The 19892-nt window shown below is 43.7% G+C and overlaps 3 protein-coding genes across 3 annotated transcripts in view; 1 reads left to right on the top strand and 2 right to left on the bottom strand.

Annotated features, from left to right (window-relative positions):
* Nucleotides 1-19892, top strand: part of irak3 (interleukin-1 receptor-associated kinase 3) — a 297236-nt gene that overhangs the window by 157288 nt on the left and 120056 nt on the right. The gene's annotated exons all lie outside the window — the stretch shown is intronic.
* Nucleotides 9063-11174, bottom strand: LOC308310597 (disintegrin and metalloproteinase domain-containing protein 10-like; the record flags this gene model as incomplete). Its single annotated transcript, XM_080756982.1, has 1 exon — nucleotides 9063-11174. The coding sequence occupies one exon, from the start codon at nucleotides 11172-11174 to the stop codon at nucleotides 9063-9065; it is 2112 nt and encodes a 703-aa protein (XP_080613108.1).
* On the bottom strand, nucleotides 15868-19299 carry LOC308310596 (TATA element modulatory factor-like; the record flags this gene model as incomplete). Its single annotated transcript, XM_080756981.1, has 1 exon — nucleotides 15868-19299. The coding sequence occupies one exon, from the start codon at nucleotides 19297-19299 to the stop codon at nucleotides 15868-15870; it is 3432 nt and encodes a 1143-aa protein (XP_080613107.1).

Below are 19892 nucleotides of genomic sequence, written 5' to 3'. Positions count from 1 at the left end.
CAGAGGTTCTGCTCTGGCCTCCAGGGAGTGTGCATGCACAGTTTCACTGTCATCTGACCAATGGTGCTGGAGATTAGCTGTACATGGACAGACAGACAGACAGACAGACAGACAGGCGGTGAACAAAAGTAGCCTGATGGAAAGGGCCTGCGAGGTATTAAAAAGGTCTTGAAAAATGGTCACTTCACTGTCATTTGGCTATAAAGAGAGAGGCTTTAAGAGAGGTCATATAAGCACTTTCATGTTGTCTGTATAAAGCCACAGTAGTTGGCTCCAGGTGTAAGCAACTAAAGACTAACGACAATAAATATTTTCATGGAGGAATTTTCTTTGAGAATCGTGATCTCAATTCTTGTGGAGGGGGGGGGGGGGGGGATCGAGATTCACATTTAGCAGGAATCGTGCAGCACTACTTACAGTATTATGCAGCAGAGCTCCTGCCCTATGACGGCATCCACCTGAGTCACAGGAGGACGGATCAGTGAGCATGGCTCACGGCTCACGTGGCTCTTGCATGACGCAAAATGGTATAGTTCTAGTAACTAAGTCCATTTACTTGAGTATGGCTGTACTTATCTATACAGTAAAGTGTATTATGTGCTATCACTTTCACTCAATTATGACTTTCAAAGACAAATATTATTGTACTTTTGGCTCCGGTACATTTCTAGGACGGAGAAAAAAGTACATTATGCACATTACGTACATTTTATATTTCTAATATAGTGAAACTAGCGCACATTGCAACTTGTCGCAATGTGACACGTTAATGAGCGTCATCATGACGTCATTTGGCTTGCTGGGGGCTTTGTCCACCACTGGTGTGATGACGCAGATTGTTTAAATGTGTGGTGTGTACGATGTGTGTGTGTGTGTGTGTGTGTGTGTGTCTGATATCCTGCTAGAAGGCTTTCTTACCTTTCTTTGTAGTTGTTACGTCCCCATCAAAGAGGTCCAGGTGTTATTTTGTGCAAAAGCTCCTTATTGGCTATTTCCCCTACCATAAGCCCTAAATGAATTGCATTGAATTGAATGGGAATTGAATGGGGCTATGGGGTGTTGTGCTAATTCGCTTATTTCCATTCATCGCTCAAAATTATAATTGTTTTGTATATATCCTCTCTCCATAATGTAAATAATAACCCAAGCGGCACACTTTACTACTTATTTCGATGGAAATAGGCGAATTAGCACAACACCCCATAGCCCCATTCAATTCCCATTCAATTCAATGCAATTCATTGAGGGCTTATGGTAGGGGAAATAGCCAATAAGGAGTTTTTGCACAAAAAAACACCTGGACCTCTTTGGTGGGGACGTAACGACTACAAAGAAAGGTAAGAAATGTAAGAAAGCCTTCTAGCATGGAATTCTCCTTTAACCTATAATAGGTTAGATTTCAACCTATCAGAGATGCTGCAGCCTCCCAATAACATTCATATGTATTTATTTAACCTTTATTTAATAGCTGTAGTCCTGTTGAGATAGACATTTCCTTTACAAGGGCGCAGTAGGGTAAAGCAACTAATTATATTTATTCACGTATTGTACTAGTACAATTTCACAGTACTTTTGTTTGACTTGATAGCCCATTTTTCAGTGCTTAATATTTCTACTCCACTACATCTCAGAGGAAAATATTGTACTCTTTACTCTAATACAATTATTTGAATATAAAGTTAGTAACACTTTACTAGATACTTTGTATACGTTAACTAGTTACTTTGTAGACTTTCTTTTATATTATTACTAGAATCTCCTATTACGATGTAATATTAAAGAAGATTAAATATTTATTTATTTATACACTCAGCCATATCACAATAGTAGTATCCCAAATCATAGACGACATCCAGTCTAATATCTAGATATAATATTGATACTATAGGGATTGCTCCCGATCCGATTCCGATCATTTGAAAATGACGATTTCCGATCATGTGATCGAATCGAGACAGCCCTAACTATTACAAAACATTAAGCCGTCCACCTTTTGAAAAAAGGTTTTTGACAAAGTACCGTATAGGCTATTCTTTTACTTTGGTACATGAAGCACATTTTGATGCCAATACTTTTATGCTTTCATAGCATTTGAAATACAGGACTGTACAGTCCAACTACAGGTTGAATTGTGCAAACAAAAGAATCCAATTAACTGTATGTATAGCAGCAGAACAATTCATCATCATTCAAGTCATTGAAAGCATAATCAGCCTCAATATATGATTGATTTCATTGTGTCCAGAGTTTTCACTATTTAAAGGTATATTCAGTGATTTCACTTAATTCAAATATCACTTCTTTTTTTGTTTTGTTGTGATAATCCTCTCTACTATAGAGTGTGCTGACCATATAAGGAGTTCCTCCCTGTCCCCAGTTAACCCCTGGGGGCCAAAAAAACGTAGGTTTCGTTTTTGACTCTCTATCCTGATTGGACGAAAGGCTTTGGGTCCCAGCCAAAAATGAAACCTATAAGGTTTTTTGAGTGAAATCACTGAATATGCCTTTAACGATATTTTAATGCTTTAAAATTTTACTTGCTTTACTTGCCTGCTTCAGATGTACTGTAAACACAAACATGGTGATTCCATTAAACACTTCTGACCTGGTCCAGTGCTTTTGATTGGTTTCTCCAGTCTATATGTGTATTATGTCTATTAACTCTATTATGACCATTAAAGTATGAGATCAAACTTTTTTTTTGCTATACTATAACGTAAGCCTACTTATAAAAAATGCTATATAAAATAATAATAATAATAATAATAAAACATTATTATATTTCAGCAGTTAAATCAGCTGATTGTCCAGTTATACTGCGGGCATGCTTGCGACTGAATTAATCTGCTCTTTTAAAACATGTGTCACGGCCATGCTCGCATCATCGGTCATTTCAGGTGGACGGCACTGCATTTGGGCGCTGTGTAACCGGCCCCACCCCCCCCCCCCCCCCCAAGGGGCACCGGGGTCACGCAGTGCTGTGTGTGGTTGAGCAGAGATCATGCTGCGGTATGACTCATTGTGATAAACTCATCACACACACACACACACACACACACACACACACACACACACACACACACACACACACACTGGCATCTCTACTGTCTTGGCTCTGTCGGTGGGCAGATGGAATAACAAGATAAGATAAACCTTTTGTGACACGTATACTGCCATATATGTGTATATAATTGTATCTCAGGTCCTGGTATATGAGTATAGTAGAGCAATGAAGTCCTCATGATGTCACTCGCTCATCCCCTGGTTCACAGAAGTCTTACTGTAAAATCATCTCATATGGAATTGTGGTCCAAAAAAACCCCAAATTGCCAAAATGTCGGGGAGGTGGCTTTGTGTCGTTTATACGACCGTCAGTCACTCATTTGATACTGTCTGTTTCTATAGCGAAAATGTAATTCAGCAGCAGTGACATTAGCGTTTGATCTTCGCTAATCTTCATATCCCTATCCAACGGCTGGGATGATTCAAACACAGTCTAAAAATCCCCCTAGGGGATTACAATGCAAATAAATAGTACATGAACCCAGCATGGGACTTGCGCCCTCTACTGATATTGACGTCAGACTTTGGTGCTCTATTGAAAGCAAATGAAACATAACATACCGGGTGATAAAAAGGGGGAAAATATTGGTTAAAATATGGTTGAATATTTAACCCCAAAATGTAGTGTACGGAAAATATATCTTGTTTTGTGTAGTTGTGTGGTAATTTCTGTTGTGTGTGTGTGTGTGTGTGTGTGTGTGTGTGCGTACGTGTGTATGTGTGTATGTGTGTATGTAGGGTTTACCTAACCCTAACCCTATACCCTAAGTACATTTTGAATACTGTATTTCTACAATAGGGTATTGATACTTTTACTTCAGTAAAACATGTGAGTATCACTGCTGACTTCTGGACCTCTGACCCAGAGCGAGGCCGGCTGCAGCTCGCCTGTCACACAGTATCTCACAGCCTCACTGCCCGCAGGCTCTATACACCAGGGTGGGCAACTTTGACGGTAGGGGAGGACCAAATTATGTTTTGCTATTTTTGAAATAGAATCCTGAAAATAAACTGTTTCATGTAATTACTTGCGCAAACAAGAGCGCGTAATAGTTTTCGTCCAGTGCTTCGATGCATATGTCCCCGTTTGACGCGTATATGCGCCGTGCCAGCGTATGACATAATGGACTACTTGTGCTTGATATATGGCAGTGGTGTCAGATTACATACATGTATACATAGGGGCATTACCTTTAATCCTCCCCGACACTAAAACATATCGTCATTACGTCACCATCGAAAACCAATTACACTCTGGCATTGGGTCCTTTAATCCACATCTTTATTACGTCATCATTGAGAGCTAGTTGTACCATATATGTCATATGCTGCTACGATATATACGCATCAAACGGGGCATACGCAAAGTAACCACAGTATACCGCTAATCAACTTACAAATTACATATACTTATACATAGAGGCATTTCCTTTATTCCACCCGACACTGATGGTAGGTACGTAGCAAATAGCTAAACCTAATTCAATATTTCAAACGTTCTTTCACAGAGAAGCTGAGATTTGCTGAGAGTGCGGTTCTAGTTGCAAATGCTTTTACCAAAGCCCGCCCCAGCTCAATCGTGATTGGCGGAAGGCCCCTCTCTATCCTGGTTGGATGAAGGCTGGGCCACCTAGCCAAAAACGAAACCTAAGGTTTTTTGACCCCAGGGGTTAACTGGGGACAGGGAGGAACTCCTTATATGGTCAGCACACAAAACAAAAAAGTAGTGATATTTGAATTAAGTGAATATACCTCACATTTTTTTATGAACTAAATAGAAATACATTGGACATAAAAAAAGACAATAACATTTTAATACTCCATTAAGCCACTAATATCTGAAGTAATTAATGCGAGTCATGTTCGCATGCTGGGAATTGTAACAGCAGAAAACTGTCACAGACTCTAGCTTTTTAACTTTGCTGTGCAACGCAGCTATTTCTGTGATTATTGTCTCCACCAGGCTGATGGCATGGGGAGTTCGTCCGTGTGACTGTCCGCGGGTCCGTCCGTCCCTCCGCGTTTCCGTCCGTCTGTTACCAGCTAATCTCCAGCACCACTTTGCACACACACTCCCTAGATGCCAACGATGAACCTCTGCCCCATAATTTTCCAGAACGGCCTGTTATAGTGCCACCAGGAGGCCAACTTTTGTCCATATTTTGTCAAAAAATCCCGCAAATCGTTACACAGTATCTCTTAAGACGGATCTGTCCGATATTTCATATCATATAGCCCTAGTGTCCCTTTTCTGGTTGTGTCAGGTGAACATTCTGCAAAAATAGCAGATCTACAACCTCACAGCAGTTATTTTTCGCAGCTTTTGTCCCCACACGTCTCATATTTGCCATTGACAATGAAAGGATGAATTAGGTCATATTATGTGCCTCAAATATGATGTATATATTTGTGGCAAAACAAACAATAAATGCCATTGACAATGAAGGGAAATTTTACGCCATATGTAGACGAGCAAATCGGCTAACCAATCACAGTTGCCCCTCTCTTCACACGGGTGTGATTTTTAAGTAGTGCTTAAGCTATTAATTCACTATACTATAGTGAATTAATAGCTTAAGCACTACTTAAAAAGAGTTTGGGACGTGTGGAGCGTACATATTATGTACGCTCCACACGTCCCAAACTCTTCTCCCTTCTGGCTCCAAAACTGTGGAATGCACTTCCCATTGCAGTCAGAACTGCAGCATCACTCCCAATCTTCCGCCGTAGTCTGAAAACCCACCTTTTCAGACTCCATCATGGCCCATAGCACTTACCCCACCCCCTTAGATAGCAATTCTGTAGACTTAGATAGCATTTGATACAGACTTATAGCATGTTATGTAGATGTATAGCTTATATGTATAGTTTCATCATAGATATTCCACTGTTACTTTCTTAGCTTACGCATGTTTCATGATAAATGTTTTTATGTGATGTATTCCCATGCTTTTTTGTTCTTGCTTAATGTAAGTCGCTCTGGATTAAGAGCGTCTGCTAAATGCCTAAATTGTAAAATTGTAAATTGTTTGCGTTCGCGTCCCGGGGGTTACAACAATTTTGCTCTTCTTTTGGATCGCAGCAGAAAACGTTTTGGAACCCCAGACCCTGGTCTATAGAAGATGGTCTGTGTGTGTGTGTGTGTGTCTGTCTGTGAGGCTGTGAGTCTGTCCGGCGCTAATCTGATCCGATCTGATCCGATCAGTGCCAAAGGGGAGCCAAGGCTGTAACTCCCTGCATTTATTTCTTCTCTCAAATTGCTAATGTTGTTTTTACCTTTCAGAACTATAACCACATGAATCTTATAGCATCCCTATTCTGGGAAGAACATTTTGGCAAAAATAGCTGACGTACAGCATTTGCAATCAGCTTTCCGTTCCCGTATCTGTCTATTCTTTCTAATGTGATTGATTGATTGAAAATGTTATTTCACAGAATGTAGAAGATCACACAGACTTGTTTACATCAGGGTCCTCCATTTTCAATTCATCAGAACATTAATCAAGGGCCAGTTTCGAATTGAAGCCATCCCTCTCTCTTTGAGAGAGGTTTTGAAGGACTCAAGGGATTCACATTTCTAAATGGCTGTTGGTAGAGCGTTCTACATTTTAGTGGCATATAGGGGCGAAATTAATTTAATCCCTTGTTTGAGCCGAATAGGGGCTGCACGTGGTTTATTGAGCTGCCTCTGATGTTGTCGTGAGTGTGGACTTTGTTGACATTAACTCCATTATTGCCCGCTAGGTGGTAGCATAAGCACGCCTAACCTGTGCCACCCGTCCGCTCTCACTCTACGATCCTTGTTTCATTTCCATGTTATCAGTGACGTGGGGTCTGTTGTTGTGAGGACATTGGTCGTTAGCCGTAAGCTCATACACCTTAGATCTCGTCAGAAACATTTACATGTCCAGACGCGATGCGAGATACAAATTATTTACGATCGTCGGGATGTGCGACAGCTCACCATGGACAGCGCTCGAAGCTTCATAGAGATACAAGGCTTGAAAATCCTGTTATAATGGAGGCTCAATGGATTTAAAAATCCCATATAGCTGGCGAGAACGGAGGCTCTCCATAGCAACCGGAGCAATACTAAAAGGTAAATTGACGGTCGCCGCTTTCATATATGGAGTATACGGGGGTACCCTAGCCTAGGGGGTATGATTATAATCGTAGATAGCAGAGAAAAGGTTAAGTAAGTATTTAGGTACATGGGTATCTTTGGTGGTGTAGTGAATCTTGTAGACCAGGCCCATTGCCAGATGCTGTACTCCGTCGTCAACCCTAAGCCCTTCATTGTACGAGGGCTCCTGTTAGGGTCTTCAAGGTGTTTTTGTTGACCATTGAGGAGGTCCTGTACAGGAATCTTGTTCTTTGGTTGACTTTTTTTTTAAATTAAATTGGTGGCCATTTTATCTCAGGAAAGATTTGCCTCCAGGATGGAACCTAGGTAGGTAATTTGATCTTTTCGTATGATAATAGTAGGTAATTTCGTATTTTCGTGTGATAATATTGTCACCCGCCGTCTGCCTTGCTGAGATTACCATTTGATCCAAAGAGAATGGATTCAGTCTTTCCCATGTGTAATGATAGTTTGTTATCAGCGAGCCAGGTGCAGATTCTACCAAGTTCAGAGCTGAGGGCCTTTTCAACCTGCAGTTTGTTCCTGTCTTAGACCAGCAACACTGGGAGGGGGGGACAGTCACCTCAACCATCTGTTCTCTCCGCTCCAGGTAGTGCACATGAACACCGCTTCTGAACCATTCTTTAGACCAAGGACTGGGTCTAAACTAAATATTTGAACCAGAAGGATAGGACACCTTTGTTCCAAATAATGGACCCTAGCGTCACAAGCCACACAATATTCAATTCAAATAATTTCCTACAGTGAGTCACCATTATGACAATGGCTAATCAAGTGGTTCTCAAAGTGTTGTCCAGGGGGATATTCGAAAAATGAAATGAAATTGACCTGCAAGCTTGCACATCTACTATTTTTGAACATTGTTCAAACAAGTTTTGAAAGTATTGGAAACCTTTTTGAACAAATCTTCGTCTGGGGGCCCCCTGGTACAAAGCAAATTCTATATGAATTTGAGGGTCCTTGACACGAAAAGGTTTGAGAAGCACTTATCTATAGTGGCGTTTCACAGACATGTTGCAGAATCCATTGGCAAAGCATGGGTCTCCTTATACGGGTCCATTTGGTTACATTGCTATGAACAGGGTTCAGAGGTTAATGTTAACATAGTGTTTTACCAAATAATTGGCATACAGTAATAGCATTAATATAAAACATATAAAAAGTTTTAAAAAAAAGGAAAAAAAAGTTAGTTTTCATTGTGAGACCGATAAATAAGAACTTATAGTACGTTAGTTACAATGATCCAAACCGGAGCACAATCAATTGATTGATCATTACAATAAACATGATCAATAATGAATATGGGTTGATATATCTCTCTCTTCTCAATTATAACCGGTGAAGGTTGGACGGACCACTTTGAGCGAGGAAGAGCACCAGAGATTGTTTTTGGAGAAAGACTGCATGTGCTGTGTGGTCAACCGGGTCACTTTGTGTCCACCTATAGCCAGTAAAAGACAACACTCGCCAGATCAAACATGACGAACACCTAGACTAAACACATAGACTAAACTCAGTACAGTAGCACATTTGGTGAAAGTTTTTCCTTGGGCCTACTAATTAAAAATCACCCTCGTGCCCATACAAAAAGCTGGGCATAGGAGGGGCTCCTCAAAAATATAAAACGTATATGTGAAAGTGAGAAAAAAAAAAAGCTTGAGATCCTTCTGTGGCCCATTGGCACAAGAAATCTAGCACTAATCAGTCCTGTGGTTTGCGAGATTAGCTCCAGACAAACTGACACACATGTACTGTACGCACACAGACTCTTATAGACAGCTCGGCTTGGCCTGGCTAGGCGAGCCATGCTCATTGTTGGCATTAGGACAAATCAAGGCAAAGAGAGGACCAGCGTCTAGCCCTGGGTTTGTGGCTGACCTCTCCTCAACGCACCTGGCAGTGGCAGAGGCGGAGGCAGCTTGGGGTTGCTGCTGGGCGTGTGGAGGCTGCAGATCCTAATGAAGGCAGACATCAATAGAATGTAAACGATGCCAATAAACAGCACTACCCACCAGTACGTCACAATCCACTCACCAATGGTCTTATACAGCTCCAGATCAAAAAGGTTCTTCAATAGCCTTGAGAGAGGCCCGTCCGCGTCCACCGGACGACACTTCAAGAGAACGTCACAAAATCCCTTTAAGTCGTTGCAGGGTGATCCGGGCTGAAGAGCTATGTGCTTCTTCCTAAAGAAATGGGCCCATTTCTCAGAACCTGTGCTGCTACAGGTGTCGGGCTTCGCTGCTTCCATGCAGCAGACGTGGCACTGCATGGCTTTCTCATCCGTGCCTTCTGGGCTCGAACAGGTGCACAACTCCAGGCCATATTTCTGACAGATGGAACCTGTGCAAACCCCATTGATGCAGACTTTTATGTTTGCATCGCAGGTGGTGTTGAAGTCTTCCTTGAACGGTGACTGAGGACACTGGACATCTCTACCACTACACAGGCCTTCATGGGCACACTCTGATGCGAGTCTACACGTTTTATTGTGGGCCATTAGATTGCATTGTACTGGGTCACAGCAAGGACCCTGACTGGGACTGCATTCTTTGCCTTCTTTCAGTTGGCACCTTTGTTCTTCATTCTCATCAGCGCTATGGCAGCACTCTTCTTCGCACTGATCACGGAAGCCACAGTCACATGCTTCACCTTTCTCCACTATCCTATTTCCACAGATGGGCTGGTCGGATTCAACAAAGCATACCTTCATCCTCTCCTTCAGGATCGTACTAATTTTGTCAATGCTGCATGGTGAGAACTTCCTGTTGTTGGGCAATTCCCCTGCTGTGGCTTGGGGAAACATGATGTAGTTACCCCGTGTTGCTCCTGGGGTGCATGCAGGCGTCTCATCGTGAGGAGAGCCAAAGTTATGTCCTACCTCATGTGCAAAGGTGACTTGCGAAATCTTCAGAGGGACATGATGACCATAGTTCTTCACAGTGACGAGGCCCGTGTTCAGAGACCGCTTTATATTACCACTGAACACGCTATTCTTCGCACAGACGCCCCCTGCGCCGACGGGCTGTGCTACCCAAGCCAAGCCGAGCACACCCCGGTTAAAGTCTCTGTTGGTGAATACATAGGCCAGACAGTAATCGTCATGGTTCTCTTGTGAGAAGAGGTTTAAATAGTTCTCCACGCCGATGTTGGGAAAGCGGAAAGGATTGCTCATGTCATTCGCAGCCTTGGTAGTGTTGATGATAATCCTTTTCACCACAAAGTTGATCTGACGGATGCCATTGAAATCTGTCGACTGATAAATGGAGTTGATGTCCTTCACGAAGCTGTTGATCACTTCGATGACCCTCTGAGTCGCACCGTAGTATTCGGTGAAGTAGTGGTCAGTCTGGATCAAGAGCTCGCAGGTCGTCCTCATCCCTCGACCATGAGCCTTGGACATCAGCGGCTTTCTAACTGGGCGGTCCACAACTGATGCCTGGTGCTTCTGCATCCTCTCAAACACCGAGTGGTCAGCGTGGCCACTCTCTGGACCGCTGATGTCATCCTCATGATAGATGACAGAGTGAAAGGTCACGTTCCTCTCTTCGAAGTACCTCTCGGAGGCTTCTACGTAGTATGTGCCTCGGTGTGTTTGGATGGAGCCCTCGAAGCGGCCGTCGACTACAGACCCATGAGTAACGGTGCCATTTTCACCCAGTGCTTGTCCGGTGTAAATGAAATCGATATAGCCGATATCCAAGGGCAGGTCATCTCCCGATACCTTTACGGTGAGCTCTGGAGAAAAGGAGGTGTTGTCCCTCTTCAGCAGCAAGTTAAAGTACCTTCCGTGAGCGCGGAAGCCCAGCTGCAGCGTCTTGTCGTTGACTAGTGACTGCTGGCGCAGGGCTTCTGTGTCATATGACAGGCCCTCGTAATGGCGGATGTATTTGTTGAGAGGATTAGCATAGTGTCCTTTAATATTCCGTAGGCAGCAAACCATCAGAAAAAGTTTCACAAATATCATATTGAATACATTCATTGTGAGCGGAAGAAGCTCTCTATACGTACAGTATAGGGGAGCTTTGGTTTGCTTTTGTTTCCCTTTCCTATGGTTCTCCTTTTGATTCCTCTTAAAGAACAAAGTGGACCTCTGTAAGAACTAACCACAACTATGCCATTTTGTTACGTTCATCTTTTGAGCAAGTGGCCGGTGACGTATGCCTACCCACGATGTGGTTATTGTTACGTCAGATGGTTTATATGTGTGTTGTCTCCATTAATAGCTTGCTGTGTGTCATTTTAGTGTGGTTGCCTATAGGCAAGCAGACTATGTGCTAGGCAACCACTCTTGCAAATCCACAGGATTCCGTCTTATCATCATACGTCATCATCATACATACATATCATATCTCATTCTGGCCAATCACAATTTGCGCCCTCACTTGTCTCTCACTTGTCTTCAATGTTTGTGTTCACACACTTTTGTCTTCAATGTCTGTGTTTACACGGACCCTCAAAGCTGGACATAGGAGGGGCTAGCGCCCCTCAAAAACATACAGTATGTCACATGTATATCTGACCCACCATAATCAAAAGGATAATGCAAAAACACCATAACACGCCATAGCGCCATAACACCATGACCAATGCTCTGATCAGCGCAGTATAGCGGCCTGACCCGATGCAAGGCTGCAGACCAGCCGACATAGGCCTACTTAAGACTCTTGTCTTTCTCGTCTTTGGCACTCTGACCTAGAAAATGATGAATGACATTGTCATATTTGTCAGGTGAAACAAGCACTGTTTCCATTGTGCACCTGTCACACACACACACACACACACACACACACACACACACACACACGTTGGATTCACATCCTGTTTGGGCGGCCATCTTAGATGCTAAATAAATAGTCAATGCTAGCGAGCTAAAATGAAGCCATCAATGCTCTAAAAAGTGCCAATGTTCCCATCTATAGATCACCGGATAATCAGCGAAGACCAGGCTCCGTGCATCGCGCATTTTATCCAAACCATGGAGAGCTCCGTAGAGTTATTCAGCTTTTTAGTCGGCCTGTATAAAAGCAGGTGAACGGCGGCGCGGTTGCGCAATCCGGTCTTGAATCACTAAAGAAGGAAAGGCCAAGCAAAAAAAAAAAGAAAGGAAAAAAAATCAGCGATCTGGTTTGATATCAATAATGAAGCTTATCAGACGGAACGTTACGCCAGGACAGCGGACTGACCTCATGCTTCCTTCTATGCATGAGGAGTCCAAACTGCTTCTTTTCACCTGACAGGGGGGAGTTTCCCCCGGCCGGACGTAGGCGGTGGCAGGAACACGTCAAGTTTCTTTCCCCTCCATCAGGCGCCCCGGCTGGCCAGGGGGAGGTAGTTTAGAGACCAGGATTACTGCATGTTTTTTTGTGAGGCTACCTATACCCTACAGGCCTCGGGGAGAACATGCAAACTCAAACCACACAGAAAGGCCCTTTCGCCAACCACGCCTCGGGTATGGGCACTGATGACGCGGAGGAGAGAATACGCCCCAGCGCCCACAGCATCCCCAGCGGGAATGGAACCCAGGAGCTTCTAGCTGTGCGGCAACAGCACTACCGACAGTCTACTTTTGTCATTTGCTATGTGTGTGGGTGTGTGTGTGTGTGTGTGCGCGCGAGCACACACACACACACACACACACTGTTAAAATTCGATACACCTTTGACTAATGCTCAGCATAAATGGCTCCATGTCTCTGGCAACTGCACTGCATTTCTGTTTAACAGGTGGGGCAGATTGGGTTAACACAAGGCCTATAATGTAAAGAAAAGGTTGATGCTTGCTTGTTCATTTTGAACTGCTGCTCTAGCTCTACATGTATGTAAACTATGTATCCTGCCACTGTCATATTTTTACGTGACTGCTATCTTGAAGTGTCACATCATGTCAACGATCAAAATCATGTGGTGACTGATAATAGATACCATCTTTCTTTTTGAGGGGCCTCCTATATACAGCTTTTGTCCACACACATCTCAATATTTGCCATTGACAATGAAAGGAGAAATGAGGTCATATGTAGACGAGCAAATCGGCAAACCAATCACATAAATTCAGTTGTTCATGAGATGATGTATGATGATGTATAAGGATAAGAGCCCCCTTCACTTCACACAGGTGTGATTTTTAGATTACTACGCAGAGTGAAGCCTTTACCACACACACGTTACAAGTTAAGGGCTTTCCCCTGTACGAGTCCTCATGTGTGTTTTTAGATTACTAAATCCTTTACCATGCACAAACTGTACAAATAATGGGGTTTTCACCTCTATGAGTCCTCAATATGTATTTTTACTCCTTTACCACAAATAAAGGGCTTTTCCCCTGTATGACTATGAATCCTTGTGTGCCTCGTCAGAATTTCCTTCCTTAAAACATTTGCCACACTCACTGTACAACTAAAGTGTTTCTTCCTTGTGTGAGTCCTCATGGAGTGAGTTTGTTTTGATGATTGCAGGTCCTGGGACCGCTTGGTGCTCAAAGACAGTCTTTGGTTCTTCCACATGTTGTGTCTTGTGTGAATTCCCTGCATGTGTTTAAAGTTGACTGACCTTCACTGGTCTCCTCTGAATCATCACAGTCTTCAGTGTCAGATTCAGAACACTCATGTGAAGAGAGGAGCTGGTCATCACTAGTTGGTTGTGATGTTCCACAGTCCTCTATATCAGTTTGTGTTTTCATGTGTTGTGTTGTGTTGTGTTGAGTTGAGTTGAGGTGCTGGCTACATGCTCTGTCTCTCTGTTTTCATCATCTTCTTCACTTTTCACTGCTATAGTAATGTCAACGTTGACCCACCAGCCTCCTCTGGTCTTTTAAATTCTTTTTTAATCTGTGGAGGTTCTAGTTTCACCTGAACCAGAATGGGACTCATACTTTGAATGCTTAGTATGAGGTATAAAGTACAGCAGCCTTGTGTTCCTAAAACAGAAAGATTGGGTATTGGGTAAGACTGACGTTATATATCTTTCAGGACCTTTCACTGCCTTGTCTCTTGTTTGTTTACAAAACTTTACAAGTCAGGTACAGACGGGCAGCTTATTATTATATTTAGGTATTATTATATTTAGGTTTAAAACTGAGAAGTTCTGTAATCAACATCAGCTGTTTGGAGTTGTGTGCAGCAATGGGAATCAAACAGGTGAATGAAATCAAGATTCATTTTTATTCATGCAGAACTTGACTTGACTTAGGTCCTATACAACATGAAATTCTACTTTTCTAAATTCGTTTTATGCGCTCCCCTATGTGTTTTCGATCCCCACTAATCGCAATTTTGAACAGTCAGGATTTCTCATCCTATATAGAGGCTCTCAGGAACAACAGTTTAACATCCAAAAATCACACCTGTGTGAAGTGCTCTTATACATCATCATGACGTAACATGTCCCACTGAGAAAAAGACGGCTATTAGACGTGCGTCGAAAGATGTGATGAGTTTTTTAGAAGTCTATTCTTAGATTAGACGTTGATTAGTGGTTGTTTAAACGTCCATATATAGACGTTTAAACAAACCGCTAATCAACGGCCCTTTAGACAAATATTAGACGTAGACCAAAAAATGCTCAGTGGGGTCTATATGCTCAGACACGTAAATTCTCCATTCATTGTCAATAGGAATTTAATGTCTGTGTAAGACGAAAATCTACACTAATAGCTGAATATAAAAATATATATAAAAATCCAGGAAAATACAGAAAGGGGTCACTTTCAAGATGGCGTATAATGGATATCTCAAATACTATAGGTAAATAGTGTTTGTGTTTGTGGTGTCTAACCTGGTGTCTAACCCTAGGAATGTGACTGAGTCAGTGAAATTAACGTAAATTAATTATTTATTGACAAATCCAAGATGGCATCCCAGAGTGATGTTAAACAATAATATGAAAAACCTATAGAGGCTTCAATAATATTTACATAGTTATTAGGCATGCTTAATAACGTACAAAAAATAACTATAGCAACATAGAACTCCTGGAAAGGCAGAATGTTCAAGATGAAATCCATAATAGCTGCCAGGAGCTTAAATGGCTATATCTTAATTACCATTCAACCTAGAAAGGTGGTTTTGGTGTCTAACCTGTTGGGGCTCAAGGAATGTGACTGAATCAGTGAAATTACATTAATCAGTTAATCATTCATTGCCAATATTATTTCATAGGCCTATGGCCCTGTCTATTTCTCATAAAAAGTGCTTGTTTAATAAGGCTGAAGAATGAAATAATATGAGCAAATTATACATTTCCTGAATCCTTAGGGTCATGTCAGTATTGCCGTTATTGTGGTGTGTGTCTGTGATGCTATTTGATGCCACAGGACTAAAAGAAAATACATATGGTTTAGGCAAAAATGGTGGAAAAATGTGTGCTAATAAAAGTTTGAAGGACTCCAGTGACCACTGTATTGTAATGTAGAAGACATTGTGTTTATTTATGTTTTCCAGGTTATCTCTCCTACCAACATCAATACAGCATGGAATTGTGGACAAAACATAGTTTTGGTTCTTAGAAGCTAAATGTCATCAAATTGTGATCCGTGGCTCAAATCCCGAATAAATAATGGGCCTTGACATGAAAATGGTTGAAAAGCACTGATTTAGGTGGAAAAGAAAAATTATCTCTCCTTTTTTTCCCGAATGAATCTGTATTTGTTGGTTTAGCAAACTATTTCTGGTTCTTGAGCAGTTCATCAATATGGGTTTTATACATGTTCTTCACATCTTCCAGGTCCAGCCTCAAATCAGTAGCCTCCTCTGCCTTCTCTCCATACATCTGGAGTACGGTATTGTGTCTCTGCTCCAGATCTTTGATTTGGACCTTCAGCTTAGGGATGTCCTTCAACTTGTCCTCCATCTCCTCGTTCTGATTGGCGAGTCGAACCAACTCCTCAGCCATGACTGCGCGACTCCTCTCCAGACCGGAGATCTCCAGTTGTAGCTGTGTTATCTTCCCCAATCTCAGTTTGAGTTGAGTCTGGAGGTTCTCTATGATGGTGGAGCCTCTACCTTCGTAGAAGTTGTTCCCACTCATGGATAGGGACATGGTGGTTAGGGAGTACTCGAGAGGGCCGTCCTGAGATAGCACAGAGGTATCCAGACCAGTACTATTCGGCTGGCTGATTGAGCTAGAGTGGAACAGTGGGGTGAGGAGCTCTCCAGCAGAGAGTACTGTGGCCTTCCTCTCCCTTTCCTTAAGGTCTTCTTGTGCAAGGCAGCATTTACTGTTCCTCTCTTGGCCCACGTTCATTCTCTCCACCTCCAGCTGACTGATCAGCAGCAGGTTCTCTTTCTTCGCCTCTTCTAAAGCTTGACTGTGGTCCCCTCGCCGATTTTCCAGCTCATTGTGCAGCCTGCTGCTTTCATCCTCCAGTCTCTCCCTCTTACGCTTCTCTGTGTCCAGCTGTCCCAGGACACGGCTGTTCTCTTGATGCAGCAGGGAATTCTGGGTCTCGAGATACGCCAACTGGGCTTTGATGGCGAGCAGCTCATCAGTTGCGGAACGCTCCTTATCCATGGCAACGGCCAACTGTGCCTGGGCATCCACTAGCCTATCAGAGATGCTCTTCTCCAGCTTTTCCCAAGACGCTGTCTTGACTCCCAGTGTGGCTTGCAGGTTCTCAACTTGCCGGAGCAGAGGCCACGTCACAGACATAACATTTTGAGTCAACACCTGGTTCCTGGTTTCTGACTCCTGCAGTCTCTGTTGGATCTCACTGATCTCATCTCTCATGTAATCCTCTTTTCTGCCCTGCTGGTGCTCAGCCCTCTGCAATGCCAGTCTCAGGTCAGCCACTTGGTTTTCCAGAGCCTCCCGCTGTACACAGGCATCCTCTTGGGCTTTCTGCAGGGCCATGCTAAGCTCCTCCTTGGCCTGGGTCTCTCTGCTCAGAGCCTCCTCCTGGGCTTCACTGGCCATCCTAGCTTTGGTCTTGTGGAGCTCTGCCAGCTCCTCATAAGCACTGTCCAGAGCAGACTGCAGGATCTTCTTGTTCTCCTGCAGGTCCTCAAAATCAGTCTTCAGCCTGCCGAGCTCCTTCTCTTGACGCTGAACTTCACCTTTCAGCTTCTTGATGTTCTCTCTGTGTTGCTTCTCCATCTCTTCCTTCGCATTCAGCACCTGATGCAGATGTCCGAGTTCCTCTTCCTGTTCCTTGACTTTCTTGCTCTGTTTAAGGATCCTGGCGTCATTTTCCTTCTCCTTCACACGCAGCTTCTTGATGATGTTGGAGTGCTGCAGCTGTTGCTTGGACAGTTTCTCGCCTTCCTCCATGAGGCCTCTGATCTGCTTCTCCTTGTCTCTAATGATCTCGATCATCTTATTATTGTTCAGTCTCGCAGATTGCTCTTCTTGCATGCCCTTCATTTCCTTAATTTCCCTCTCCTTGCAGGCCAGCTGAGCCTTCCTCTCTGCTTCAATGAGGCGCTGTGTGAACTCATCTTTCAGAGACTTAATTGTAGAGCTCTCCTCTTTTAGGCTTAGCACTTCATCTTTGAGGTTTCCACATGCTTCTTCAAGCCTAGTTTTATCTTTGTTAGCTGTGTGCAGCTGTGACTCCTTCTCCTGCAGATGACTTGACAGTTCAACAATCGCCTTCTGAAGCTCCAGAATATGACACGTGGAGACACTTTCACTTTTCTCTTCTGTAATCGGCTGTATGAGGTGCTGTTCAGCATTGGGGTTAGCACCTGGCAGTGTGACACCCCTGATCCCTGCCTCCTGCTCCATCACCTCTTCAGGCTGCTCAATGTTAATAGGTGTGATGCTCTGACACATCTCCATCTGGTCCACTGGCTGGTCCCTTATTATTTCAGTGGGCCCCAATTTCACCTCCTCCTCCTCCTTCTCCCCCTCCTCCTCTACTTCCTCTTTCTTCACCAGCACTACCTTCTCATTCTGAACCTTCTGAACAGCTGATGACACCACAGGGGCAGGGCCGGTTGTGACATACACAAGTGTATAAATCCCGGGGATCTCGGCATCCAATTCGACCTGTCCGGGACTCCAGCTATCTAGCGAACGCACGCTGAATGAGTCGACACACTCAACAGCCTCTAAAGAGCCGCCACTCTTCGTGAGCTGGGGGTTGTCTTCTGGGGGTAGGTCGTCACAGGTGGGGGTTAATGAAAGCTGGACGGAGCCCTGCATTGAGTGAATGCTGCCTGTACCCTCCCACGGCTCCTGTCTGGGTCTGGCTGAGCTCTTGCTGGTTGAGCTCTCACTCAGCATGCTTCCGTGATCCACCAACTCAATGTCGCTGGTGGTAGACGTGTCCAGGGTGCTGATTGGAGGAGGGATGTCATTCTGATGGTCCTCTATCTTCGGCCCATTAGACTCCAGGAGGATCTTGTTGAGGAACGAGGGAGCCGATGTGTCAGACAGGGAAGAGCTTGTAGTTTCAGAGGTGACAGTAGGAGGTGCATAGGGTGCGTTGGCGACATCCTGCGTAACCAGTGGTTCTGAAGAAGTTGGTGGTAATTGTTTCATTTGTGAATCCACAGAATTCTCTGTTTGTACCCTGCTCTTCTTGGTCATTTCGCTGTTGTCGTCACTGGGATGATTGCTTGAAGATGAAACCGGAGACACTGGCACGAGGACCGTGTCTGGACATGATGAGGATGGTGCAAACTCAGATTGAGCCATCTGACTATCTACATCCTCCCGGTTCTCTCCACTTACGTCAGCAGGAGCCAGCTTGAGAGTTTCTTCATCATCGTAGATCATGCCGGTCCCCTGGCTCTTCTCTTGCAGCTGTCTTCTGGATATAGGAGGCACTGATACAGCCTGGGTGTTTTCGACACTCTTTTCAAAGGCACGAACACTCTTTGACTCATCCATGACGGCGTTCGAGACAAGAGTGGCGATAGCCTCGGATGAAGGAGGAGGGATATCTGCGGTCTCTTCAGAGGGAGAGTCACATTCTGTCATTTCCCACCCGACCCTTAATGGCGTCTTCACTGGCAGATCGTCGTCGGGTATGACAACAGTGTCATTCCATTGGTCCTCTTTGAGTTCCAGGACTCTGTCAATGGACTTTTGAGCTGTTGTCAAAGCTTGCTTGGCAAAAGTGGACAGCTGGGCTGCATTGAACCAACTCATAGTTGGAGTCTGTTCTCTAGACAACAACACGTCCAGTGTTTGTTAATGAGAGTAAGTTAACACGTTGCGATGCCAATCAACCCGTTACGTTACTTTGCTTTGGTTTGTAATTCTGAATTTTGAGGTACGAAACCCAGTTCTGCTACGTGTTACGGCCAAACACACAACACAGAATCAACACTAGTAGCTACAGCTAAATATCTGTTCGGCTGGTTAAACTGCTTCAATCACAACAGAAATATTTACATAGTTTCTGTCGGCTTTGTTGTTTGAGCATCGTCCAGTGCTTTAGTCGCTTTCAACTTATAGCCCAATAGATGAAGTGTTACCCTACTTGCTACTCTGTAATCTTATGCATTATATCATCAGTGATGTCGCTTGGCTCAAGCACCGGGAGGAAAGAGTGTTTGTAGGAAACATGTTCACATAATCTGAACATTTCTCTATTGGATGATGGGTTACAAAGCTATTGTGTTAGTTTAAATAAACTCAATTCAAACATAAAGTGCATCAAATTATGTTTCCCTCCTTTATGTTGTTGGTGACATCACATTTCCAACCTCACACGTGTGTCTCTGCGTGGGGGATTATGC

The sequence above is a fragment of the Protomyctophum bolini genome (assembly GCF_963924005.1).
Source record: "Protomyctophum bolini genome assembly, chromosome: 23".
Lineage (NCBI taxonomy): Eukaryota > Metazoa > Chordata > Actinopteri > Myctophiformes > Myctophidae > Protomyctophum > Protomyctophum bolini.
Note: the sequence above shows the minus strand (reverse complement) of the source record. Positions and strands in the feature narration are given on the sequence as shown.